The following is a 25824-nucleotide window of genomic DNA, read 5'->3' as shown; positions in this document are numbered from 1 at the left end:
AGAAAACATTCAATTGGATACATCAAGTGTTATTTTCATTACAAAAGCATACAAACATGGGATTTGAGAGTAGCTTATGAATAATTCAGGAGTTTCAGAAGGAGGCCAGCGATTGCGGAGGAAGGGCAGAATCATGTCGGATCGAGAGAGTGATGAGCAGCAGCAGGTGCAGGGTAGAGGTAACAGCATTGAACAAACGCACTTATACAAATAACATGGTCCCTTGCTCCCCACATTCGCCTCAGTTATATGATTTTGCCTGCCACGCATGCTTGACAATCCTGTTATATATGTTGGGTGGTCACTTCTTGCGTTGCGGTGTCCAAGTTGGACCCTGGTCCTGGGGTGAACAGTTTGACAGCTGGTGACAGCTGTTTTTTACAAAGCCCCCTTGCTTATCATCTGATAACCTGATATGTAAGTTTTCTTAATAATATAACATGCGTAGTATCATTAAAGTATATGTTTAATTGAAACGTTGTTGTTGCTGTCAATTGCATCTGTACCTAAATCAAAATGGCGTTCAAGAGTTTGTTTGTGCATAAATTACAAGCATGCTTTAGGTATATTTGTCTAATTAACTGTTGCATTAGACAGTGTGATGCAGATGATAAGCTTCTACATAAATATTAAATGGGAAACATGAAACATACACTTGTCACACATGTTATATACCACGCATCATATAAAGGTTGAGCATACTGTCACTGTGAGAATTTGACAGGAGGGGGATTTGGTAGACTTCTGTTGTTGCAGTGACTGATAACTCCCCTATACGTTTGTTGTGTTATTGAGGAGACTTGTTATGTTTTAAAGTAGATTGCCAGTATGACGAGAGTACAAGCATAGATATAGGAACACTGTGTAAATGATGATGTTTATGAGGGATCACAATATGCTTTTAAACTATTTGTGTGAATGGAAAACAGTGCAAGTCATTTCTCTTAAATATTGAGATAGTCTCCTCAGTTAAACCCATGGTGGGGTTTGGGTTAAAATATTTTTGGAGTTTTGTGGTTAAAAGGGATGGTGACTCTAATTTGCTGATGTATTGCTTGCAAAATTTGTTTTATTTTGACATTCAATTTGTGGTCACCTTGAATTGAGAAAGGAGTGTGAATGACTAACTTAAAAACTATCCATGTGTACTTTAAAACATTTGCTGATCAGATTTGTACCAGGAGGCACATGCTTGGACAATTTTGAGAGCCATGCCTTAGTACATGTAGATGATCCAAACAATAGCATAGTAACATACATTGAAAGTGAAATCAATGAAGTTGAGCAAAAAAATTTATGTTAAACTAGTGGCAAAGACCGTATGTTTTAAGTTATAGATAAAATGGTTTCACTCAAGTACGTTACTTGTGCACTTTCTAATATATATATATATATATATATATATATATATATATATATATATATATATATATATATATATATATATATATATATATATATTCCTTTGAGTGATTAGATTCAATATAGCTTTAATGGACTAGTGTAATCTAAATACAAGTACTACTACAGTTGTATACCTTTGTGGATCAGTTGGGCATGTTAAATTGTCATTGAATTTTTCTAACAGAGTGGATTATTAGCATTACATAGTGTAAAACAGCTGCAGGTGTGCATTTCTTCTTCATTTATTGCAAGGCCATCCACTATGGGATCACCATAGTTTTTAAATCTCTGAATATTGATAGGAATAACCACAGGGATCTTTTATTTAGTCAGCTTGATTAGGGAGTGGATTTATAACCATGGTTGAACTGATTTTAAGTCCTGTTAATACTTATTTAAAGTAACTATGTATGAGCTGTATATAGGTTGTGCTGTATAACTTATTAAAGTGACAGTGAGTTCTTGTAGTCCTGTCAACCATGGCGTTTTGAAAAAGAACGAGTTGATACTTTCTGTGATACAACATCATCAAGCCTTGTTTTGATGGGCTTACTGAAAATTGCAATTGATAGAATGTGGTTTTAGCTATCTCAATTTGGAATAGAGGGGGAGGGGGTGATATGCAGAATTTTCTATTAAATTTTGGTTTTTATATCTTTGGAAGATCTTTCTCTGTCAAATGAGATTAAATTATCTAATTTATGATCTTTATGTGATGTAGAAGAATGCAAGGTCTTATTTTTGAAAAATGTTGGTCTGGTGGTACATGTGGGATTTTTGGTTTTTGTGTTACATTTTCTTCATTTTATTATTATTTTATTTTTTTATTTATTTTCTTTTTTGAAGATAGGCTGTAGATATGTTCCAAAAGCATATTATGTCCTTTTAGAATGATGAAGTTTATATATCTGCTGAAAGAAAAAAAAAACTGCAGGAAATGAAAATGCAAGGAATGCATATGAATGTTCACGTGTCTTAAGGCAAATTAAAGGAAAAAGTACTAAAAGGACAGTTGTGAGTTTGTAACACCATTCTGTAGAGTCACGATCCAGGTAAAGGATAGAAAATGATGGTGCTAGGGAAATTTGTTAATTTCTGTTTCTCAACCCTCTCACTTTTGTGCCAAAATTGCATGTTGTCTATAAGTTGTGTTTAAAAGAAAGAAAAATAATAATAATATAAAAGTTGGAATAGATGCAGACAGGGGTTATGGATATAAGCAAAGTATAGAGTCCTGCTATTCCACAGATTAAAGTATAAAAATATTTGATTACTAACATTGGGTTTGTATCATTTTTTAACTTAATTTTAATTAGGTACATTATATCCTTTATAAAAACCAGCCTTTAAATTTGAACCCATATTTCAGCTAGTCTGTATGTCATTTGGGATGCAGCACTATATTCTCTATGGGGGCTCTGTGTCAGTTTGTTCTGCGTAGAAGATTTATATACTTTTAAAACAGCTATTATGATATATATATTTGAACGTTGCTTTATGAGTATGGGTTTTAACTCGAGATTTAAAATTATATAAATGTTCTGGAAGGAGAAGATATCTGAATGAACAAGATAATTTATTTTCTGATACAATCAAGTTATGCCTTTGTATAGCACATACTTGGACAGTGAGGGTTGTTCCATAGCGTTGAGCACTTGTTGATGATGGTAGCCATATACCATTTCACATTCAAGAGGGCATGTGTACCTGTCTTCCATTGTTTTGTCTAAAAAGGAGCCACACCCAACCTCCAGATTTTTTGGCAGAGATTTATAAAATACCATGTGGAACAGATGGACATGCATTCCCATTGAAAGGAGACTGATATGTTTTGGACTTCTAAATCTGCAGACACAGGGATTTTGTCTCAAGATAAATTAGCTCTATGCTGCAGCAAACATATATCTCAAGATAAATAGTTATTTAGGGTGGATACGAGCAGAGGTCAAAAGAAAACAAAGATATTCATGATTTGCTCTATCTGCACATTGGATTATGCAATGTTGTTTGGCAATGTTTGTGTCATCATGTTTTCTGTTCGTCATGTTGCAAATGTCAGTGCAGAGGCCTTAATATTTTTGACATGGAATGGAACTTTTTATGTATTTTCCGATGTACAAAATTTAGGCTGCTGCTGTTTCTCTATTCATATGTGTCTAAACAAGACATGACTGTTTTCATACAATTCATGACAAATTTGACAATTATGGCATTGGAATCTCATGCCCAGAATTTGTGATATATGTCCTATTATGAGTGTTTAAAGGGCTTGAAGGCATGGGAGGCTAACCAGCGACATGGGATACTCCTTGAAATCAGATTCTGGTTGCATTTTAATACTTTTACCTTAATACCTAATGTCAGATACACCACAATCACCCTTCATTTATCCAATACACTGTATCCAAAGGTAATTATTGATTCTTTTAAATTTCTTTTGGAGCTAACTAAATTCATTCCAGGCTTCGTGCGTGATGTCAAATTTCATGGAAGTTTGAATTTTTGTACATGACATATTTAGTCATTTAAAGCAGATCGATCATAATTTATTTTGAAATCTCCCTCTCCTTTGCAATGGCTTCAAACATACTAGCTTGCAGCAGTCTTTTTATTTGTGAAAAGACATAATGTAGAATTGGATATTGTATAAATTTATTATATTCTCATTTACATGTCAAACAGTTTGCATTTAATGACAGGATTTGGATTGTTTGTTGGGTTGAACATTCATTTTGCTAAATGACCTCCAAAGGGCAAGCAACTCTTCCTTACCATGCCTTTTTACACTTTTTTTAAGGGATTTAAACTTACTTAAGCGAATATGACGGAGTTAAAAATGCATTGGACTGTCAAAATTTGACTTAGTTCATTATGTTGATACCCAGGTGCTAGGAAAAAATAGGGTTGAATTCATAGTGTAGGAAAAAGAAGTATTTCTGTTGTTACCCTTATCTTTGTGTTGGTAACCAACCAGGTAAAAATGTCCAGACTTCACATTTATCGCTGCATGAACTGTGACACAGAATGCATAGGCTAGTGGACCTCTTACCTGGATGACCTACAGTGGGCAGGCTTAACACCAGATGACCTAGACAGAGCAATAGGAGGTTGGGGTTTAATGACCTTTTGCTATATATTGGAAAGAAATGTGGTTGTTGAAGTGAGAAATTAGACTAGATACTGTAGATTTCTAACAATTCTCATAATTGTGATTTTGCCTTGATTGCCCAACACATTGGTTGTCAGTATATTAAAGATACTTGTCCAGGTAGGATGAGGTGTGGACTGACATGTACAATTTGGAAGTGGGTCCTTTTTCTTTAACTAGATTGATATTGATGTGTTCTCTGCAGGGACTTTAAGGTCAAGCAGTTTGACAGGTTGATAAATTGATGTGTGTGCTGACAGCTCTATCTTCTTGTGTGCTTGTATTAATTTAGTGTTCTTATGTTTTATGTGCATGTGTGAGCCTTGGTTCCAGTGGGAGGATGCTGGGTTTAAAAAGGTATATAAAGTGCTTTGGACATTTTTTATGGTTTGCATAAATTCAGATGAAGTTGGGGGAAATGGGGAGGGGGGGGGGTACCAAAACATAGGTGAAAAAGGTCCAGATGTGATTTTTGATTGTGGTAGTTAGATATTGTGCCCTACCTTCCCACTGCCTTTACAATTTTTTAAACGAAAGACTTTTTATTTCTGTTGTCTGATAATTTCTTTTATGCTAACAGTGACCATCTGAATCTGTAAATTGGGATTATACTCTGTTCAATGTGCTAGGTGTGTCTTCAATGATGAGGAACTTTATATTGATTTATGTATTGATATCTTAAATAGTGCATATAAATTATATTTGTTAGTTAGGCACCCACTTTGTTTTCTTATTTTCTGTATTAAGAGTAAAAGAGTAGTAATAAATGAAGGTGGAATCATGGCTTTTCCCAGCGAACTGTCCAGCCGTCATTTGGGCGGCTGCTGGTATCACTGGACTGGACGGCCACCATTTTCAAAGACAGCTGGATGGCTAATAATTTTTTGAAACATGATGGCTTGGACTACATGAAATTTTGTAGGGAATTACAGGTGATAATTTTGGATGGCCTGGGAAAAGCCCTGCTTGGAATAGTAGATGAATTGGATGTTCTTCTGAAGTGTTGGTAACCCATTTCCATCTTGAAAATAGATTAGAAAAAATGCAAAAGCTTCTGCAGCTTTCACAAAGTTTTCTTTTGGGATTTGTAATATTTTACTCACAAAGTATGGAGTGAACTGCTTGTTTTGTAAATTTAGTGAGGGAGACTAGTAGTAGTAACCTCTTTCATGTGAGTTTACATTTGGTGAAATAGAGGAAAGGACTTGATAAGTGAAGCAGTTGCCTTACACAGACACTGGCTATAATATGGGTATTGGTATACCTGCTGTGCAGTGGTGGATTAGGTGTTGTAGATTACACTTCAGGAAGCCAAGTGATAGGCTTTGTTAAAAAGGTCAGCAACGAAAGAAGAGAATATGCAGAACCATGACACATAAGTATGACATTTAAACTATGATTAAAATATTAATTTTAACATTGTAGATGAGGTTTATTTGCTGCATTAAAAACAGGAAATTCATTTCCCAGAAGATGTGTTCATTTAAATGAAGGGGTGGAGCCACATTAGTAGTGAACTCCCTATCAATTGAAGGCCCCCTCAAGAGTAGCCTCAGGTGCTTTTATTTATCAGAAGTTTAGTTACTTTTTTCACTCTTTGGTGAGCCAAAGTAGGTAGGGGTTCTATAAGTTAAATTGCAAAAATAGAACTGTTTGTTTGATTTGTTCTTGCTTTATTGTATAGATAAGCAAGTGACAGGAATCAATCTTTGTTATGAACAGTATATTCAGGCCCCTTCTTGCCAGTTGAGTAACAGTAATGGCATTATGTAATCTCCTTACATATATGAATCGATTCTTTTTCTGTGTAATTTGATCAGCATTTGGGATTTTAAATATCTTCATCTACCACCTACGTCAAGCTGACTTCTCTGCTTGGGAATGCTACTAGCTATAGTATGCTGTGAATATTGAATTCAGTTTGTGACTAGAATACTTGGTGGGAGATTCTAGTCCATTGATACTTAAATTCATTAGCCTTAGTCATCCATGTCACAAGTATGTCACCACCCAGGAAAGTGATTTTTAATGGAGGTGTATGTGGAAGTAATAAAAAAAACTTCCAGTGAAGTAATGGATCCCAAATGAGAAAAAAGCCAGAATGTTTTCATAGCCAAAGAGGCTTCTTGTCAATGCCTGTCATGTTCATCAACAAAGATGGAATGGGGAGCATATATTTACAGGAATTTTGTTGAAACTAAGTACAAAAGATACCTGCCTGAATTTGAATGAGCTTTGCTGTATGAAAAGTTGGATTTTTGTAAAATTTTCTGTGTAGCTGAGTATTTAAGTATTTTTATGCATTGAAAAAAATTTTCAAATAGGTTGAATTTTATATGCAAAACATATATCATTTAGGTTAAAAAGGGATACGTTGCTAGTCACTTGTCACATATTCTTTTTTCTATGATTTTAGGCTCTTCAGAACAAGAGCTAGCTACCAAAACGCTGCAGATCCAGTCGAAGAGATTCTACCTGGATGTTAAACAAAACAGAAGGGGGAGATTTATTAAGGTTGCAGAGGTAAGAAAGCCTTGTGTATAAAAAAAATAACAGTATTAATGATCAGCATTGAAGGTTGAGAAGGTTTAAAGGAGCCTCTTTAAAGAGTGGTAATGCAAAAAAAGATAAAACGTGTGAAATTTTCTTCTCAGAGCTACATATGTTTAATGGAACATTTACATGTGAGAGTATGCGACTAACTGCCTATGCTGTTTCAGGTTGGAGCAGGAGGAAAGAAAAGCCGTCTTCTCTTGGCCATGTCCACAGCAGCAGAGTTCCGGGACCATCTGACGGAATTCAGTGAACACTATGCATCTCTTGGTAATAAGAATTAACTAAAGGAATGGTACATTTCTTTTGCAGCACACGGTATTGAAAGTTTCCTGTTGTTTGTGCTGCACAAGAAATGGGATTATTAAGAGATTAACTGGTTGGTTAGAAACAGTACATGTTTAATGGAAATAATGAGTGCGTTTTTTCTTAACTTTTCTTAAAATACATTAAAATACATTTTATTAAATATTTCTTAAAATATATTAAAATATAATAATTCAGAAGAAGAGGTGGAGTATTGCACCAAATTTCAATGTTTCTCTGTCTAATCTGCTAGTTGAACTCTATTGACTACAAATTGATCATATTGTTTGTTTGTTTAGTGTTACAGTTTGTACTTATTTTTATTTTTGGATTGAGTTTTACCTTATGTAATGATTATGTAGTTAAAGTCTATCATTTAACTAACAATTTCTCATTTTAACAGTAAAACTAATTTAGTGCCAAATGATTGAAATTATTGAAATTTTTTGACAGACCTTTCACTTTTCAGACTTATGTGTTGAACAATGAAAAACTAACATGCTTAGGGGATGCTCACTTAATAAGTAATTAATTTGAAAGAAGCGTGATTTGATAATTTTCGTTGGGGAAAAAATTACGACCAAACAAACTTGGGAAATATTCTGTTTCGATGAAGTATCATGATCTTGCTCCACTGTTAATGGCATCTGCTGGTTGAATATTAACTGGAAGTCCTTCCTCCACCTGTCCAGTGGGAAAGGCTGGCTCACCATGCTGGAATACTCCCATGGGAGCTCCAACTCTTGGTTTCTGTGAGTTGGACTCTGAGAGGTGGACTGTGCTGCTGTTTCTTGATCACTTTCCTGATCCTCCATTTGGTGCACAATAACATTATAGTCTCAAGTGATAAATTGTTATGTCCTGGGAAATCTTAAAATGGTTCAATATTCTGTTCAATCCAAGCTAATGCAATCTGGTGGATCCAAGTGAATTGAAATTCCTCTATACGTTTACTTTTTCAGCTGTTTAAAAATAATTAACAACAGTTCATTTCAGTGCCCACCATTAAATATCCTTTTGGCCTTAAAAGGTCATATGATTCTAAACAGAACATAAATATGTTTCATGTTAAGTTGATAGTCATTTTTTTTTTCAATTAGTTTGTTGCTTTTTATATATGCCCTAAATTACATTTACAAATGAATGACACAGTAACAATTCACAGTGGAGTTTTCAAAATCTTGTTTAGGGGAGGTAAAGCTAGGTATTACATGTAGGAGTATGTGTAAGTATATGACCATGGCTTCTTGGGTAAATGATGCATGCAATGGCATTATGTGCTAACATTTTTTCTGACTGATTGCATGTTCTTGATTATTTTCAGTGTTACTGAATTTTGATTAAAGCCATCCTCCTCTGCTACAGCTTTCTTGCCATGAAGTATCGTAACTTGGTGGCTGCTTGGTTGTTGTTTTTTATGAAACCTTCTTTCTTACTTTCAGGCCCAGAAAAGACTGTCCATTCTGATGAGGAAGAGGGTAAGTTGCTATTGACCTTGGCTTGACCTTGATCTACTAATAATTTTTGCTTTTCTAATGTTTTAACTTGTTTGTTGAAATGGGGAACTATTTTGTTCACAGGCCCTGCCAGTACTGACAACCTTCCTGAAGATGGCAAACTGAAAAGTGAGACCATGGTCAAAGACAACAGAAGATATTACCTTGATTTAAAAGAGAATGCCAGGGGTAGATTTTTAAGGGTAAGAATAATTTTCAGAAACATATTGATATTAAGACCAGATGGCCTTGTGTCTGCCTCTGAGCTGGAGTTCGATCCTGTCCAGGGACATACGAGTCCTTCATAAATGATACCTGCTGTCTCCTCACTTGGCACTTAAGGGTTGAAGCAGGGGTAAAGGTCCTGGTCTTGCAGTGAAAGATATTGTTCATTTACTAGCATTCATCACCTCATACTGCAGCTGGGCTTTTTCCTCCCCAGAAAGCTAGAACGTCAACACCCAGTCTGTATCGGGGCCAAAAATTGACAGGCATCTAATGTAAACCACACCGATATATGTATGTGGAGTGCAGTATACAAGAAGTGGATTTTACTTTGTTTTACTTTACTTTATTAATGTCTCACCTATTTCCCCTTCAAGATCTGAAATATATAGAGAATTTTAAGAATGGGATTCAGGATATCACTTCTTAAACTAAAACATAAAAAAAATTTTTTTTCAATTGTATTTCTTCACAGGTATCACAAACAATTCCTCGTGGAGGGCCTCGTTCACAAATTGCAATCCCAGCCCAGGGTATGATTGAATTTCGTGATGCCCTTACGGATCTCCTCGATGAATTTGGCACAGATGACCATGGTATGTATTTCCAACAAGGTCAGTGACAGTGAGGTTCAGTTCAGCAAAATCTGCTCCCTCAAGAGTCAGTCTGTCATGCTGCCGTCTGATTCTTAGCTTAACTTCCACACTTAAAACTTATGTGTAGCATCTGAGCATTTGGATTACATTATAGATATTTTCTGAACATGATAAACTATTTTGTGGCATGGAATTTTTTTAAATTATTATGTTTTTGACATTTTAGAGCCTGCTGGAGATTTACCAGAATCAAGGTCTTTGAGAACAGAAAATAAAGTGTTCTACTTTGATGTTGGTCATAACAGACGTGGGGTGTTCATGCGGGTTTCAGAGGTACAGGTTTGTAATCGTGTTTTTTATGCTTTAGAAGTTGACCTGTTGCCATTTGTATCCAACTTTTTTACTTAATTTTCATATCTGCAGTTACAACAAACTTAAACAAGACTTTTTCTTGTTTTTATTTTTAATATTCAACTAACCCATAAGTCACATTTGCCTGTTCAATTTTTATTTCAAATATAAGTTAATTTAGCTAAGCATTATAATGAATTGTTTTGAAAAATTGTCTATATCTTTCCTTGTAGAGTCTCAGGTACATGAACTTGTGTATCAACAACTAGTCTAGAGTTTAAAACTGGTAACTTAAAGATAATTTGTTTTTTTTTTTTAAATACACCAGGAACAGAGTTCAGTGCGTTCACTTTTGTTAGCAAAGTAATATATGTACATAACTGAAAGTATTATCCCAATTTGGTACAGTGTAAAGGAGACTATTTTTTGTTTCTCGCAGGCCCGAAACAGTTTCCGCACTGCCATCACCATTCCAGAAAGGGCATGGACAAGATTTCGGGACATCTTCAATGAATTCTTGGAAAAAGGTGGAGAGCAAGATGTTGATGAACCAGAGGAGAGCAGCAAATAAAGAAGTATTCACAATTGACAGAGGGAATGTGCACAGGTGATAGCTACAACACACTAGATGGCGCTGGCTGTCCCAGCATCGGAAATGTAAAGGGATCAAGGGGACTTCTGATGATGTCCAAATTTGTCTGCCCTGTCTTTGTATGTCCAAGGCCCTTCTAATAAGATGATGCACTGTAAGGAAAGACTCCAGATGAGAAGGAATGTGAAAACAATTTGATGGAGACACTGAGCACCAGGATAAGAGAAACATGTCGATTCACTGTCCTATTGAGAGTGAACTTCCACAATGTTAAAGAGACCACCATCAGCTCATTCCTCTCTTTCCTATTTTTCTTTCTGCTATCATAAAATGAAGCACATTTCCTTTGTCCAGAAGCAATAGGATAAAGCGAATATTGGATCAATTTCCTGTTCATTCACTATTTGTGGAGAGTTCTTCAGTAATTAATGGATAAAATTGGTATTGACTAGAAGTTTTGCAAAGTGGTAGTAGGACAGTTGATTGGGAGGGGGACAAGTTCATTTTGTAATTGCTTGTAAGTTGACAGTTGCCCTATACTTCATATTGTACAATTGCTATAGATATTGTCACAACAGCACTGATACAGATGAGCAAGTGCTGTTGATGACAAGCTACTGTAGTGCTCTGGGTTTTAAGTGAGATATACCCACCATCTTGCAAGTAATTCAAAGGGACTGCCTGTATTGGTTGAGGCTCTCACTTCTTATCAGCAGTATATCGTTGTATCCACAGCCTAGATTGTGACACAGTTAGGTCAGGTACCTAATGTTCTTAGTATGTAGCAAGTAGTTCAGTCCTTGTGGAAAGTGAGAGCCCATTTAGTTTGCTGTGTTTGCTCGAAACGTGTACCTGTGATTGGCTGGTTTTTCTGTCCAAATTTCTATTCGAAGACTTCCCTTTGAGTGATCACTTTTCAGTGTTGGTGTTCCATTGCAACTTGGTGATGTGAGGGTTCTTAGTGCTTAAGAAATGTGCATTGCATATCACACAGATTGTGTTGGAAGTATCTTCTTGGTTTAGTTTGGGCTATTTTAATTTCTTAGGCTGTACATTTAGCAATCCTTGCATGGGATAAACAGCAACATTGTCTCAAGATGCTGTAGTTATTATTATTATTAAGTTGTTGGATTATAATGAGGAAGAAATATTAATTTACATTCAGTCATGAAGCAAGTTATGATTTGGATAGAAAGCATCGTTAATCAGAACGATTACTGCATGCAGTTCCACATTTTGTTAGATATATATTTTATTTAAGTTTTAGAAGGTAACCAGGGTCAGAACAGTCAAGTAAAAAATGGCCAGCAGTTGAAATGCTATTGAGATGGTAATGCCGCATCTGAATGCACACAGAAAATTTGATCAGTAATCAGAGGTGAAGGGAAGGCTCAAGAAAAGCAATTTTTTTAAAAAACGTATCACTGCCATGATTTCATGAAATCTATGAATATGTTATGATTTAGAATTAATTTTGCATTGTACTTTTCTGTTCTGACTTGATCATCTTGGTAACTTCCAGGTGAATTAATCTGCATGTGGACTTGTGAAGTATAAGAATGATGCAGTCTGAGATGTTCATCAACTTTTCTGTGCCATTAATCTTGAATAATGCAGTTGCAATCAAACCTAAGTTATTAGGCATATAAGAAATTTGAAAATTGAGAGACCAAGAAAGCAAATGGCAGTAGTATCCATGAAAAGTGATTATTGATACTGCATCCGGATTTCTTTCATGTCATTTTCTTTTATTTCAGTTTTCCTGCAGTTTAAAGTTACCCAAAAAACAATTTTTACTATTTTAAGTGAACTATATTTTGTGCCGTTTCATATTTATATCCTTCAAGTTGAAGACAGTTAGCTAAAAGCACTCTATACATTGTAATATTGTTGTCTTGACGAATGGGGAGGGGGTTTATTATTCTGAGCACAACACTACTGTAAGGAGGTTAATATTGCATGTTATAATGAAGTGGAATAGCAGTGCATCCCTTCATTACCCTTTCCTAATATGAAAATAAGCTGAGAATACGATTTATTGGAAGTTTACAACTGTTATTATTAATTAGTTGTTTATTGCCCTCTAGAATTCCTTGTTATGTCTATATTATTTAGTTGGTTGGTGGGGCTATGTAATAATAAGCATCAACATCCTGTGATCATATACCTACTTGATACAAGGAGGCCCCAGATCTGTATTTTTGTATTTAGTGTCCATTTGGATGAAGAGTGCGTAGTGGTATCTATAGTTATACTACTATCACCTTCAGAACTTGTTTAAACTTGTTGTGCAAATTATTGAATATAACACAAATCTTTAATGTATTCTTGTATTGTTCTTTTTTTATAGCCTTTAAACTTCTTTGATATTGTATTGGGCAGCTTTTATTTTACCAAATTCTCCAACAGCATTTCATGGAGTCCCCGCTTTTGACATAATTGTTTGGATATAATGGGGGAATTTAGTAATCGATTAACATGCATCTTCCTCTCAATTAAATTGTCATCACTTATTATACCAAAGTCTTTGGCATACGGTAAAAAAAATTACATGAGAGATTTTGCAGGTTGGTTCGTAAAGGTTCTAACACATGGAGAATTAAATTCAGAAAGGGTTACTCTGTAATATTTTTCATTGCAATTTTGGAAGGGTATTACAATGGAATTGTCCAGATTATTTGAGAAAGCATAGCAATTTCTAAGTAATACCTTGGTAACTGCCATGTGATACAGTTCCAAGTTAATATGATCTTACTAGGGATTACAAAAATTTAGTAAGATTTGCCTTTCACAGACATGCTTATGTCCTCTTGTCAACAGGATGACAGAATGCACGACGTCCTGCATAATCTTATGTATGAATAAGATTGGCCAATTACATGGCAGTTAATACTACTTGGAAAACAATAGAATTTTAATATGGTTAACAGCAACTATCGTGGTCCCCAGTTAAATGCATTGAAGTAATTAGGGTTTCCAAGCATCTTGTCGCTCAGAATTATCCAGTTTTTTTTTTAACCTGCATTACTGTACACAATTTTGGTACCATTTCCACAGATATTTGGATCAATCCATCTCCCTGGGGGGTCTCACTAAATTGCTGTCAACTTGACCGGTTTAAATGTCTGTCATACCTAGTAAAGCTGTTAAGGGGTAATTATCTTTACCCCCTAGCTGATTCGATAGGCGTGACAGACTAAGTCGGTTAGTTGATTACAATTTAGTGAGACTCCCCAGGGAGTTAGATCAATCCAGATGGATTGATCTAGGCATGGGAACTCGGTCTTTTATTGTTAAGTTTCTCACAAAACATATAATTTTAACATCAGTAAATTTCTCTACTGGAAAAAATTACTTTAAGCAATCCAAGCCAGGAATTTGAAAAACATTCAAAGTGCATGAATTGCTTCTTGATGAACTTATTCGAGGGTAATTTTAACTTTCAAAACAATGACCACAATCAATATCTCAAAAAATAATTGTATTCACCGTCCCACTCCAAACTGGGTAGTCTGCGTGGTTTGAAAATTTGATAAACCGGGTTTTTTTAAAGTTATGTGGTCATATGCCATATTATAATAGAAATTGAATAACAAGAAAATTGTAATAGAAAATCTTTATTATTCATAATGATTTAATCTTATGCAACTTATTAAGGAGGAACTGACAGACTTAAGTATTGTAATGAAATTGTCCTTGCTTTAAAAGTTATCAAAAAACCAAACAAATAAAAACCTACCAGTAGGAGTGGTTACACACTGTAGCTCCATGACATACCACTTGCCATTGGGCAGCAAACAATACTTACTTTGTGACACAAGTTCCAAAAATATCTTAGATCTAATTTTTTTTTTTTAAGTTCTTCATAGCTTTTATACAAATCCTGCAGGACAGTAAGTTTCCAGAGAAGATTTATGCTGAAAAAGACATGGCCTTGTGCAATGCCAAGTGCAAAACAAAAATCAAAGCCAGCATCTTCTTTGCAGAAGGACCTGTACAATCCTGAAATATCACCAGCTGTGTGCAATGCTGGCAGTCAGCAGAGGTGCAATGCTGACACAATACAAGGATTAGATCATGTTATACATGGACCCTTGGTCTCCCACTTAATTATCCCTGTTGAAAATATAACCATTTGTATCCTAACAGTTCTCTTATTGAAATATTTAAATGCTTTTTTAAACCTCAAGTAAATAAGTCTTTATTAATTATGTACAAAAAACTTATTATTTTTTAGCAAATGATATCTTCATTGCATGTGTGGGTGTAATTTTGAATCCTTGTAAAGCATCCTTTGCTGCAGCAGACTGCATTTCATTCTCAAACTCGACAAAGGCAATGTCATGTCGGCCAGGAACAAGACGCACCTCTTTGAAACCCGGAAACCTAAAAAAAAAGTGTTGAAACTATTAAAGCTAATTATCAGCTAAGACTTATCTACAAATATGAAGGATAAGAAAATTGCAATGGTTTCTCATCAATTTTCATACCTATTAAATAAATCTGGACGCTATATCAGTCTGTAACAAATGAAAAGAAAATCTAATCATCTACCACATTCACATACTTTTTTCCTAATAGGAAAAACGAAATTGAAAAAGGTTCATTGGGATGTAAAAGCCAGCATTTAGAAAATAACAGTCTAGTTCCAACTTACTGATTGAATAACATGTACAACATCATCTCATTGGTCTCTTCTGGCAAGTTGGTCAAGAACAAGATCTGGTTTGGTGGTTGCTCTGGAATGGTAGCAGGTTGTGCAGGGGCAACTGGGGCAGCTGCCTGTGGAGCTGGAAATCAGGTATATCAACAGGTAAATCAACAGGTATATCAACATACAAAAGTCAAAAATCTACACAATCACCCATAAAATGAAAACCTGTTAATATTAATCTTAAAGACTAACCTGTGGGTTGCAATTTCACCAGTGATTATCATTACTATTACAATATACACTAAATACGTGTAAAATGAGCTCACACTCTAGTGCTCATAACATCGCAAACCCTCTTTTAGGCAACCAATAGGTGTGAATGTAATATAACATCTAAACCTTTTAAAAACTTACCCATAGCAGGCATTGAAGGTGCTGATGGCTGAGGAACTGGTGCGGATGTTGCAGCAAGCATAGCATTTTGTTCCTTTCTGAAATGCAAATAAAATGAGGACCTTGTAAACAAGTTTTGTTCTGTGACAGCCATTTTACACAAATTTCTATCATAAAGCATAATATCCATACATAACAAAAACACCCAGATAATGTATATGGACAAATTATTTCACTTTCAAATTCAAGCAAATAATGTCTTGGGTTCTTCTTAGCGGCATGTACAACAATTGTTAGACATGACTAAGACACAATGTTGTCATTTTACTTTTGGTTATAAAGAATTTATAGCAAATATGCTGACCTCTGACTCTTCTTTTTCTTCTTTGTTTGTTGTTCTTGCACTTCTTCTTCAACTTTCTTTTTCTTTGGTCTTTCTACATATGTGCCTTTCATTTTGGCAATGACATCTGAGTCTTTCTTTGAATACTGTATTCTCTGTAAGTTATGAAAAAGGTTTGGTTATCACTAATAAATATCTGGCATTCTTCATTCTCTATTCACACAATCAAAATAAATTTGTTTTTCATTAAGAATCTTGGTTGTCCCTTTCAATAAATTATAAGGGGTAATTGAAAAGTTTTGAGCCCGACCAAGAAGCCACAACTGAGTTCACGTTACCCTCCTTTTTAATACTTTTACCAGTGCTGCTGCAGTTCCAAAAAAGACCTCAATGACAGTCTCATAGGTCTCTCCAGAAGCCAAAAGAGGCCATCCACAGGAGATATGACATCATTATTGTTCTCATAATACATTCTAGAAATGATGCCTTTTCATATTAGAAAAGAAGAGATCTTAAAGAGCCAAATAAAAGTGTTGGATGGTAAGGATTCAAAAGCCACATTTATAAATAGCGAGCAGTGCTACAACTGACAGGTACACCAAAACACTGAAACTAAAGCTCATCAGAGCATTCCACAATGTGCTTTCTTTTCTCCAGGAGTTGTTGCAAACAAGGGCATCTTAAAATCCCCATTGATCATCTTCACTTATGGAGTCCACTGTTGTTGGGCTCTAAGTATCTTAGAAGACAGAAGTCATGTCCTTCACGCAGTGGACAAAGCATTGGCCTTATTTAGTCTCTGCACGTCTGTGTGTGGAAAGGGGAGGGGGGTAGAGAGAGAACCCAAGTTTCCATCGTCCCCACTGTTGTTTGAATTGGGGGGGGGGGGGGGGGGGGGGGGGGGGGGGGGTCATAAGACATATCATAGGAAATCTGTGCCTCCTTCAAAAAGCTGAAAGTCCTTCCTTGACATCTAGAACCTGGAATCTTTTTGATTCCTGGAGTCTTTTTGATTGTCTATTAAAAGCCTTAGGACCCATTATGCTGTTTAATCCTTCCCAGGTCTTCTGTAAGAACTCGCTTATGGCAACTATTTCAGCACTAGCTATGTAATGCTCAATTACTTTTCTATCAAAAAAAAAAACATGGATCTTCTGAATCATAAATATGAATCTTTCTGATCGTTGGTGATATTCAGTGCTTGTGCTGGATCTCTTGAATTCAGATGATCAGCATTTAACCGTAGCAGGTTAAGATGGGATGTCCTCCACTGATGTCTTTACCATGTTCTCATTAATTTCCTTTTTTTTTTTTTTTTTGAGAGAGAGAGATACTGGATCACAGCCTGAACACCAGCTGTGGTCATTTTGCCATCAGACAAACCCCTACTAACTGACATATTTGTCTACAACCATGCAAACAGCATATCAGAATTTAACATATAATCCAGAGAAATGTTGCTTTCACAGAATAAAAAAGACTCTCTACACTTTCTTACTCCAGCTTAAAACTTTTCAATCATCACTCGTAAAAATGTGCATGAGAAAAAATTCAAGGCCTTTAGGGTGAATAATGAATTTCTGTTTGGGCTTAATAACCAATTTTTACCAATTTATAAAAATGTGCAGATATGGCTGTCAACATGTCTCACTTTCAACTATATTCCTTTTTAAATTTTCAGAAAATGTATGATACTGGTAGTCTAAATATTAACACATACCATAGGTTTGTCATAAAAAGGAAATCCTTGCATTGAACGGAGAGCATTTGTTGCACTATTAATGTCTTTAAATATCACAAAGGCTTGTCCTCTCATCTTTAATGTCTTTAATGCCACAATGTCCAGGATTTGTCCAAACTGTGAGAATATAGCATACAAGGACTTTTTCAATTCTGAAAAGAAAAGGAACAGGCATAACACAAAATATAACGTGTAGTACAAAGCTCATGTGAAAGTTTAAAAGCTAATTATTAGCTATCATAATAGTTTGAGAGAGAGAGAGAAAGAGAGAAAATTGTGATCTCCCCTCATAAAAATCGGCATGTTGGAAACTTCATACACATGATACAGACAAATTCAATTGCAGAATGAAGTTGAGAACTGAGAACTGAGGCTTTAAAATCAATTTGACAAGGTTCTTATCTATTATTATTATTATTGTGTGTGTGTGTGTGTGTGTGTGTGAAAATTAACTTACCATCTTTCTTGATTTTCTCATTTAAATTGTTTATGTACACTGTGCAACCTGGTCTGCTTTCCATTCTTTCTGAAATAAGAAGCGAATATTATGCTTGGCACCCATCTCAATTAACAAGTCAACATCCTTTCAGTAAACGAACTTGGCTAAACTATGAAGTTAATTTTGTCATTCCAATTACGTCAAAAGGAAAATCAGCTTCCTGAAACTATTTTACAGACTATTAAAAATATTCTGACGCACCTATGTTACCTGCAATTCCCTATAATCTTTACGATGGAATAAGATTAAAAAATTAGTCGAACACTGTCTTTCTTTCTAACGCTCGCACCGGCTTTCACCTTGACCTTCTCGTCAAATCTCGTATATTTTTAGCTTAAAATCTGACCCTAAGAAATTCCATCATAATCATTTGAAACTCAATGAATAAATTATGCAAGTCTTTATATCAACATACATTTAACATTAGCTTTTTACGATCCTTTACTTGAAGTTGTAAGCCAGCAATATAATAAAATGTCCCTATAAATACCTCTAGTGCAAAAATGTGTATCTCGAAAAAGGAGTCGCGCATGCGTGATGCTACTAACTCGCCATATTGATCTAAAGCAGGAAGAACTCTTCTGAAATGGTAGGTTTTCTGTCTTTTTGCCATTGAAAGCAAACATTTAAAAACAAACCAGCGAAAGAGGAATAAGTAATATTGTGCTGTGGTGTCTGTAGTCACTGACATGTGTTAGAATAGTATTTTTCACTCCTTTAAGTTTCTAATCGAAAGGGGGAGGTAAATCATTATCATGTGACCTCAACACAACAGCACTGACATTCAACTGTGCCTAGTCTGAAATGATGGAGTTCATGTTGCTAACTGCTGTTGTAAATTAATTCTAAATATTGGTGTTATTTATGTATTTATGTTGGTTTATACTTATCCTTCATATTGTAGGCATAAATAGATGCACTGTGAAATTCCCTGTCGAGTCGGGATAAATCTGCATTTTTGTTCCTTGATTTTAGATCTACTAATTACTTGCAAAATTCAGAAAAAAATCTTAGACTAGAATTATGATCACTTGCTATGTTGCATCTTACATTTGATAGTCATTTAACAACAGCAGTCATCTTGGCTCTGCATAAGTCAAACTCACAAAACACCCATCTGGAAAAATATGATTATGCTGCCTTTATTGACAGGTGATCAATGCAAATGAGATGAAGTCATCTCTGTAATTAAGTTTTTTGGGTTTAGGTAATTAAAGGTGACAGCTGAAAAACTGTTTTTATGAAAGAAGTTTGCGATATGGTTTGTTGCCACTTAAGCTACTGACTAGGAATTTAGATGTACTTACTAGTACAAGACTAGGATATCATAGATTGCAAGCCAACATAGGTAGAAGTGGAAATTTTCATGGATTATTACTCCTGTTCACATTTTTTGATATGTACTATAGGGAAGACATAAGTGCACATATCTGTAAAATTATAGTCATGCTGCCAAAAGCCAACCAATTTTGCCATCAAGAGCTTTGTGAATAAGCTAAGATCCATGCCTCAAAAATTATGATGTAGGTCAAATTATGATGCAAAGTTTTAAAGCCGAGCTTCTAGAAAACAAATCCCTGTGAAGATTCTTCTACAGTGGAAATTGTTTGACCCACATGATAGTTCCAAGAAGTAGCCTCCTGGTGGAAAACAATCCCTGTTGTATGTACTGAGTACATTCAGAAGTTGTCTATTCTGCAATGTGTGCCTATAGGAAGTGAAAGGAATTTGATAGCTCCTGGCATGCATCTGTGTTTCTAGCTGACCGTCTTTTTATTGGTAATTGCACTTTCATTGTTTTTTAATAGAAATATCATTCTTTTCTTAAAGAATTCACTGCATTTTAAATTTTTTCCTAATTGCAGAGTTTCTTTGGGTTCGGCCAGAGTGCCGAAATTGATATCATCTTGGATGGGCAAGATACAAGGAAGGTAGCAGAAATCAAGACAGAGGATGGACGGAAGGAAAAGCATTTTCTCTATTATGATGGAGAATCTGTTGTGGGAAAGGTGACTTGTGTTAAAATGTCAATGAAATTTTGTAGCCTGCAATATGTCTTTTTTCCCTTCATTTATTGCCATTGTTTACTTTTTTATATTATTGGTAGAAGAATGGAATAAGTGTAATTATCTTTCTATAGACTGTTGTGTTGGCATTGGATCTGTATGTATTGTATGCATCTTTTTTGCATTGAAGGTTAATGTCACACTGAAAAAACCAGGAACGAAGCTAGAACACCAAGGAATAAAAATTGAGTTTATAGGCCAAATAGGTATGGTATTAGAATAAAACAACCTGCATTCAGAAATAACTATTGTTTATGACACAAACTGTATACATAATATTTTAGTATAAATCAACTTCTTTTAACTATAACATTTGTTTTGTGTCAACATAATTAAAATTTTAAATACAGTTTTAGATTTGAAAGTTCTCCATCTGGTTTTTTTTTTCTGTATAGTAATTATTCAGTAAGGTTTTATTTTTAACAAAGTTTTTATAGACAAAGTATGAAACAAATTATCTTTCTTTTTCAGAATTATACTATGACAGAGGAAATCACCATGAGTTCACATCACTAGTCAAAGAACTTGCCAGACCAGGTGAACTCTCACAAAATACAAGCTACAACTTTGAGTTTGTTCAAGTGGAAAAACCATATGAGTCATACACAGGAACAAATGTCAGATTAAGGTGAGTATGCAAAAGAGAGATTATTGGGTAAATTATCTAGACTCCAGGCTCAGTAGATCTGTTCTAATCACAAAATGAGGTGGATTGGATGTGATTTAATTTTCATGGTATTGAGCAAAGAATACACATAACTTCACTACCCATCTTGTTACTCAACATCAAAATTGTTGTAACATTTGACTCCTAAACAAGTTGTTCCATCTGCCATAACTTTCTGTTTTGATTTGGGCCATTTTCTTTATTTCAAAACCTCCACTGTGATACCTTCCTTGGGGACTTTGCAGTTGGTCTGAAATGTACAAATTTAAGAGATGTGTGAGATGTGTAAAAGAACACAAAATTGATTTGTTCTTTCTCTCCATAGGTACTTTCTGAGAGTAACAATAGTGAAGAGGATATCAGACGCAGTGAAGGAAAAAGAAATTATTGTACACACTTTATCCCAGTACCCAGATATGAACAATAGCATTAAGATGGAAGTGGGCATAGAAGACTGTTTACATATAGAGTTTGAATATAACAAGTCAAAGTAAGTGATTTGTATTATAATATCTTTAATGTATATAAAGCTTGTAAAGCTACAAGATAAATGAGCTTATGCCACCATATATTACAAATTGTATTTTGATGGAATTAAATCTGCTAAATGATTTACTACAGCAAAGTGATCTTTAACAGTTTAGGCTTATACTGACGAGTTCAGCGTACAACAGGGGCATAACGATGTCAGGATATAACATGGGTGATGCAGATTGATTTTATCATCAACATTGGGCTCAATGTTTTATATTGTTAGTTTAGAGGGGGATGGGTGGGTGGGGGGGCATATTTCTTGATAAATGTAAAGAAAAGGCTCTAACCCACAGCTGCTGCTTACACGTACTCTGTAAACAGGTACCACCTTAATGATGTCATAGTTGGAAAGATCTATTTCCTTCTTGTTCGAATCAAAATCCGCTACATGGAGTTGGCCATAGTGAAACGGGAGATTACTGGAGCAGGTAGAGCAGCATATTCATAGATCGTGCATGATCGTGATCATTTTGTTGTGTCACGATGGATTTCTTGCTGGTGACATTGATGTTTTAGTTCATGTATTATTGTAACACATATTATGTATGGTTAGATGTATACTTTGCCCTATTGTGTGTTTCCAACAACTACTTTGCATTGTCACTGAGAATGCTGCAGTGGTGATTATGCAGGTAGGGCAGTTTTGCTGCAGTATTCAACTTGTACCAGAGAATTGAAAATGGAAACTCAAATCTTCACATAACCAGAATAATCACAGTTTCAAAAATGATTTAACTATTCTTTCACCATTGCACTTTGGAAGACATGGGCCTTACTGATTCCTGTTAAATCTTTGATTCTCTGAACTTGTGTGCAATCCTTGTACAACACAACAGCACTTTGTTCTCGGAACTTTGTCATCTTATCTTTCATTCAAAATCATTGTTTCGTATTAGGTGGCCTTGTTATCGTGGTACATGTCTCAATTTGTTTATAGTTGATCTGTGTTTACTAATGTTATGCATGTCTTTTTTCATTTTTCTCTATGTTGTTTGTCTGTTTTATTTCATGTAGGTATCACTTGAAAGATGTGATAGTGGGCAAGATTTATTTCCTGCTAGTTAGAATAAAGATCAAACATATGGAGATACAAATTATCAAGAGAGAAACAACAGGAACAGGTACTGATTTGTCCTTGAACACTCACCAAGATATATTGGGTGGATTAAAAAAAGGAGAAAAGGAGGGTGGAGACCATATTTAATTTTAAATGTGAATTTCATAAATCTAAAAAATTTGCTTTGTCACTAAATTTTGTTGCTGTTTGGACATTCAAGTTTTGATTGATTTAGCTTTCAGAACACTGCTGTGGAGCTCAATACAAAAGTGACCAACAATCATTGCTTGTTTTAAGTGCTTTGCAGGGTCTTGGTTGGTGGGATTTTTCAGGGGCATCCAGACACTAATTACATTTTCTAGCAAGTCGGATAACATACTTTGCCATTAAGAACATGTAGAACAAGTAGTTTCTGAATTCATAAAGAAGGATGACCAGATTTGCTATTTATGGATTGAAATAGAATTCATAACTGCATCTAGCTGAGGATGTGTTAAGTAATGAATCAGCCACTGCATGTACATAATAGAGATATTGATAAATATTGTAAAGATATCAGGTCATGAATATCAGTATAAAAGGCTTAATGCTGTCTGCAACTGATTAATCATTCTTTCATAAAGTAAAAAAGGTTAAACTAGAAAATTAAATTTTATTGTTCTTTTTATCCACCCAGTATATTGGTTATATTATTGTTGTGTTCTCACTTTAATATGTAATGTTTGATGTATGTGAATAGCATGTTGATGTTTAAAAATTACAAAGATATGACATCGTGTGTAGTTGTATGACTGTTTTATGTAATTCTTCAGTATGCTAGTTTGTTAAAGTTTTATTTGATCATAAGTACCCTTTATTCACATTAAGACTAAACTGTAAAGAGCAAGTTATAATATAAAAAATCAAATGATTACATAACATCTCATTTTAAGGGAATGATCACACTCTTATGTTGACTGTTTATGCCTTGTAGGTCCAAATACATTCAATGAAAATGAAACCATTGCCAAATATGAAATCATGGATGGTGCCCCAGTCAGAGGTAAATGGTTATTTTTATAAAATCCTGCCTGATTTAAAGGGATCTTCTGAGCATGTAAAGCATTCATGTCGTTTTCTGTGAACTTAATGTATGTCTTTTACACATCTATAAATTGTACAGCACACCCATGTTGCAGATTGATGCCAATAGTGCCAGTTAGTGGGTCACCTAAAATTGCCCTTTGTTGCCTGACCTAAGAAGCTGAAACAAAAAATAAATAGATAATGAAAAAAAAGAGAAAAATACTATGGTAGTTTTATAAGTTGCTGCATTGCAGGTAATAATGCTTTTGTTTTACAGGAGAGTCTATCCCAATCAGGCTGTTCCTGAGTGGATATGACCTCACACCAACCATGAGGGATATCAACAAAAAATTTTCAGTTCGCTACTACTTGAATTTAGTATTAGTTGACGAAGAAGAAAGGAGGTATTTCAAACAACAGGTGACTTCTGGTTTCAATTGCTTTCGTCTTTAAACACAAGTGTCTAATGGCTGTCAGTAACATGTATTGTTGGGTGGGTGGGAGAGGGGCACTGTACATGTATTTGTTAAATGCCTGATAGAGATATTTTGACCTTTTTGACACCAACCTCTTTATTTCTGATCATATAGGAAATAACAGTGTTTAGGAAAGCAGAGAAAGTAAGAAAACCAATTCAGCAAGCAGCTTATCAAGGAAAACATGCACTGAAACAGTTCCAAAGTAATTCCACACAACAGCAAGCCAATTCAGACGAAGAATCCTAGGAATTGATGCAGAGTGAATAGACTTTAGCAGATGTGATGTTTTATATCAGTTCGTGTACTTCCAGTGTGTGCACATCAGGAAATGTCTCCTTAGGCACTGGGACTAGGTCTATATGTCCACTGCAGAAATCAAAGAACCAAATCATGGGCGTATCATGTAGAGTTTAAGGTTGAGATTATATTTAAGAATTTTCAGATTTCCAACATCTCAAATTGATTTTTTTCCCCCTTCAAATTATGGATTTCATTTAATTTCTGTATTTTTTATTTCATCATATATATCACATTTGTTGTAATTAATCTGGATCACTGTACAAAGTTTCTTGTCATACTTTTTTCCTCTTAATATACTAATATTACATCAGGTTTATGTTGAATTCCTTTAGAAGAAATTGAATGCAAATTTTTTTGAATGCTGTTGTGTGTGCAATGCAGGGGGTTCTGAGGGCATGCATTAATGTATCAAGGAGTAGTATGACTGAATGCCTGTTACAGGAATACCAAACTTGTCAACTGCTTTTCAAGTTTAATACACATCCTAATGTCATCCTATGTCAAAATTGTATGTTGTGACAAACACTGTTTATGAAGGTATCTTTATATTGTTTTGTCTGTTATTGGTTAGTTTAGTTTAAGGAGATATTTACAAACATTCCTGGCTAAAAGCACACATTAATTGTAAGTAGTTAAAATGGACCCTTTACTGGAAGATTTGGTTCAAGAATTGTATAATCATTCCCAATGTCATTTTAAAATGATTGTACAAAATAAAGGGAAAAGGGAGATTATTTGTTGAACCTTCACATGTTATAAGATGACAACACATTGTATTATATAAAGTAATCATCAGAATGGTGCTTGAATGTGTATTTAATATATCACGTGGTTTCAGTATACTGTTGCAATATATTTGTTTCCAAAATTTGAACTGTAAATAAGTAGCATTGGGTTTATAGTGAGTCCTAAAAGAACTGATGAGATTGCCATGAAATCGTCAAGTTGCATTTGACTAAAATTGTTCACTCACCTTACTTTTAGTCCCTAATAGTAATTGTTTTGTAGGTACAAAAACGAAATATCATGTAAATTTTGTACAGTGAAATTTCCTATCACACAGGCATATCCACAAGTGGGATTCCCAGTCAAATTGTAAACCCAGTCATTGAAGGACACTGGGTTTTATAGTAATTGTAATAAATTGTCTCCACTTTTAATACCTGCATCTTCCCCCCGTTTTACTTCACTTTTAATTATTATAGATTCCAAATAAAAATATAAGTTTGCAATAAAAAGAATACAGGAACTTAATGTTGAAATAAAATAAAATCTGAAGCAAAGAACACTTGTATATAATCCCCATGATCTTATGTTTTAAATCTAATAGGGGAGTTTCTTGTTTGAAAATAACA

General features: G+C 34.8%; 3 protein-coding genes across 9 annotated transcripts; 2 read left to right on the top strand and 1 right to left on the bottom strand.

Moving 5' to 3' along the window:
* Nucleotides 1–30: 30 nt before the first annotated feature.
* On the top strand, nucleotides 31–14517 carry LOC106158543 (transcriptional regulator protein Pur-beta). Of its 4 annotated transcripts, none has more exons than XM_013534589.2 (8): nucleotides 31–179; nucleotides 6969–7075; nucleotides 7273–7375; nucleotides 8854–8889; nucleotides 8992–9110; nucleotides 9608–9728; nucleotides 9955–10061; nucleotides 10519–14517. In XM_013534589.2, exons 1-8 carry the CDS (start codon nucleotides 77–79, stop codon nucleotides 10648–10650), a joined length of 828 nt encoding a protein of 275 aa, XP_013390043.2. In that variant the 5' UTR covers nucleotides 31–76; the 3' UTR covers nucleotides 10651–14517. The 4 variants fall into 4 exon arrangements, with proteins under 4 accessions (XP_013390043.2, XP_013390042.2, XP_013390045.2 ...); XM_013534588.2 differs by having other exon boundaries at nucleotides 9955–10067; XM_013534591.2 differs by lacking the exon at nucleotides 8854–8889.
* LOC106158535 (U1 small nuclear ribonucleoprotein A) lies at nucleotides 14273–18859 on the bottom strand. 4 transcript variants are annotated; one of them, XM_013534575.3, is made up of 7 exons: nucleotides 18792–18859; nucleotides 18260–18328; nucleotides 17782–17954; nucleotides 16083–16216; nucleotides 15740–15816; nucleotides 15329–15461; nucleotides 14273–15057 (listed from the first exon to the last, which is right to left on the bottom strand). In XM_013534575.3, exons 2-7 carry the CDS (start codon nucleotides 18321–18323, stop codon nucleotides 14898–14900), a joined length of 741 nt encoding a protein of 246 aa, XP_013390029.2. In that variant the 5' UTR covers nucleotides 18324–18328; nucleotides 18792–18859; the 3' UTR covers nucleotides 14273–14897. The 4 variants fall into 4 exon arrangements, with proteins under 4 accessions (XP_013390029.2, XP_086856326.1, XP_013390025.2 ...); XM_087000200.1 differs by lacking the exon at nucleotides 18792–18859 and adding an exon at nucleotides 18717–18734; XM_013534571.3 differs by lacking the exon at nucleotides 18792–18859 and adding an exon at nucleotides 18512–18694.
* LOC106158534 (vacuolar protein sorting-associated protein 26B-like) lies at nucleotides 18730–25629 on the top strand. The gene is made up of 9 exons (XM_013534570.2): nucleotides 18730–18890; nucleotides 20167–20310; nucleotides 20498–20573; nucleotides 20839–20995; nucleotides 21360–21524; nucleotides 22583–22689; nucleotides 23599–23667; nucleotides 23968–24110; nucleotides 24281–25629. Exons 1-9 carry the CDS (start codon nucleotides 18888–18890, stop codon nucleotides 24413–24415), a joined length of 999 nt encoding a protein of 332 aa, XP_013390024.1. The 5' UTR covers nucleotides 18730–18887; the 3' UTR covers nucleotides 24416–25629.
* The last annotated feature ends 195 nt before the right edge of the window (nucleotides 25630–25824 follow it).

This window comes from Lingula anatina, chromosome 1, assembly GCF_051362555.1.
Source record: "Lingula anatina isolate TDL-2025a chromosome 1, LinAna3.0, whole genome shotgun sequence".
NCBI classification, from domain to species: Eukaryota; Metazoa; Brachiopoda; class Lingulata; order Lingulida; family Lingulidae; genus Lingula; species Lingula anatina.
This window is presented reverse-complemented; position numbering and strand designations above follow the sequence as displayed.

What these genes read in the sequence shown, in the direction of transcription:
- LOC106158543 (XM_013534588.2), top strand. Translation starts at nt 77, where the DNA reads ATGAATAATTCAGGAGTTTCAGAAGGAGGCCAGCGATTGCGGAGGAAG. An exon ending in CCATTCTGATGAGGAAGAGG is followed by an intron (nt 8,890 to 8,991) that starts GTAAGTTGCTAT and finishes TTTTGTTCACAG; the next exon opens with GCCCTGCCAGTACTGACAAC. An exon ending in ATTTGGCACAGATGACCATG is followed by an intron (nt 9,729 to 9,954) that starts GTATGTATTTCC and finishes TTGACATTTTAG; the next exon opens with AGCCTGCTGGAGATTTACCA.
- LOC106158535 (XM_013534575.3), bottom strand. Translation starts at nt 18,323, where the DNA reads ATGGAAAGCAGACCAGGTTGCACAGTGTACATAAACAATTTAAATGAG. An exon ending in ACCTTCAATGCCTGCTATGG is followed by an intron (nt 15,462 to 15,739) that starts GTAAGTTTTTAA and finishes CCTGATTTCCAG; the next exon opens with CTCCACAGGCAGCTGCCCCA. An exon ending in TTGTACATGTTATTCAATCA is followed by an intron (nt 15,058 to 15,328) that starts GTAAGTTGGAAC and finishes CTTTTTTTTTAG; the next exon opens with GTTTCCGGGTTTCAAAGAGG.
- LOC106158534 (XM_013534570.2), top strand. An exon ending in TGAGTTTATAGGCCAAATAG is followed by an intron (nt 20,574 to 20,838) that starts GTATGGTATTAG and finishes TTTCTTTTTCAG; the next exon opens with AATTATACTATGACAGAGGA. An exon ending in GGAACAAATGTCAGATTAAG is followed by an intron (nt 20,996 to 21,359) that starts GTGAGTATGCAA and finishes TTCTCTCCATAG; the next exon opens with GTACTTTCTGAGAGTAACAA.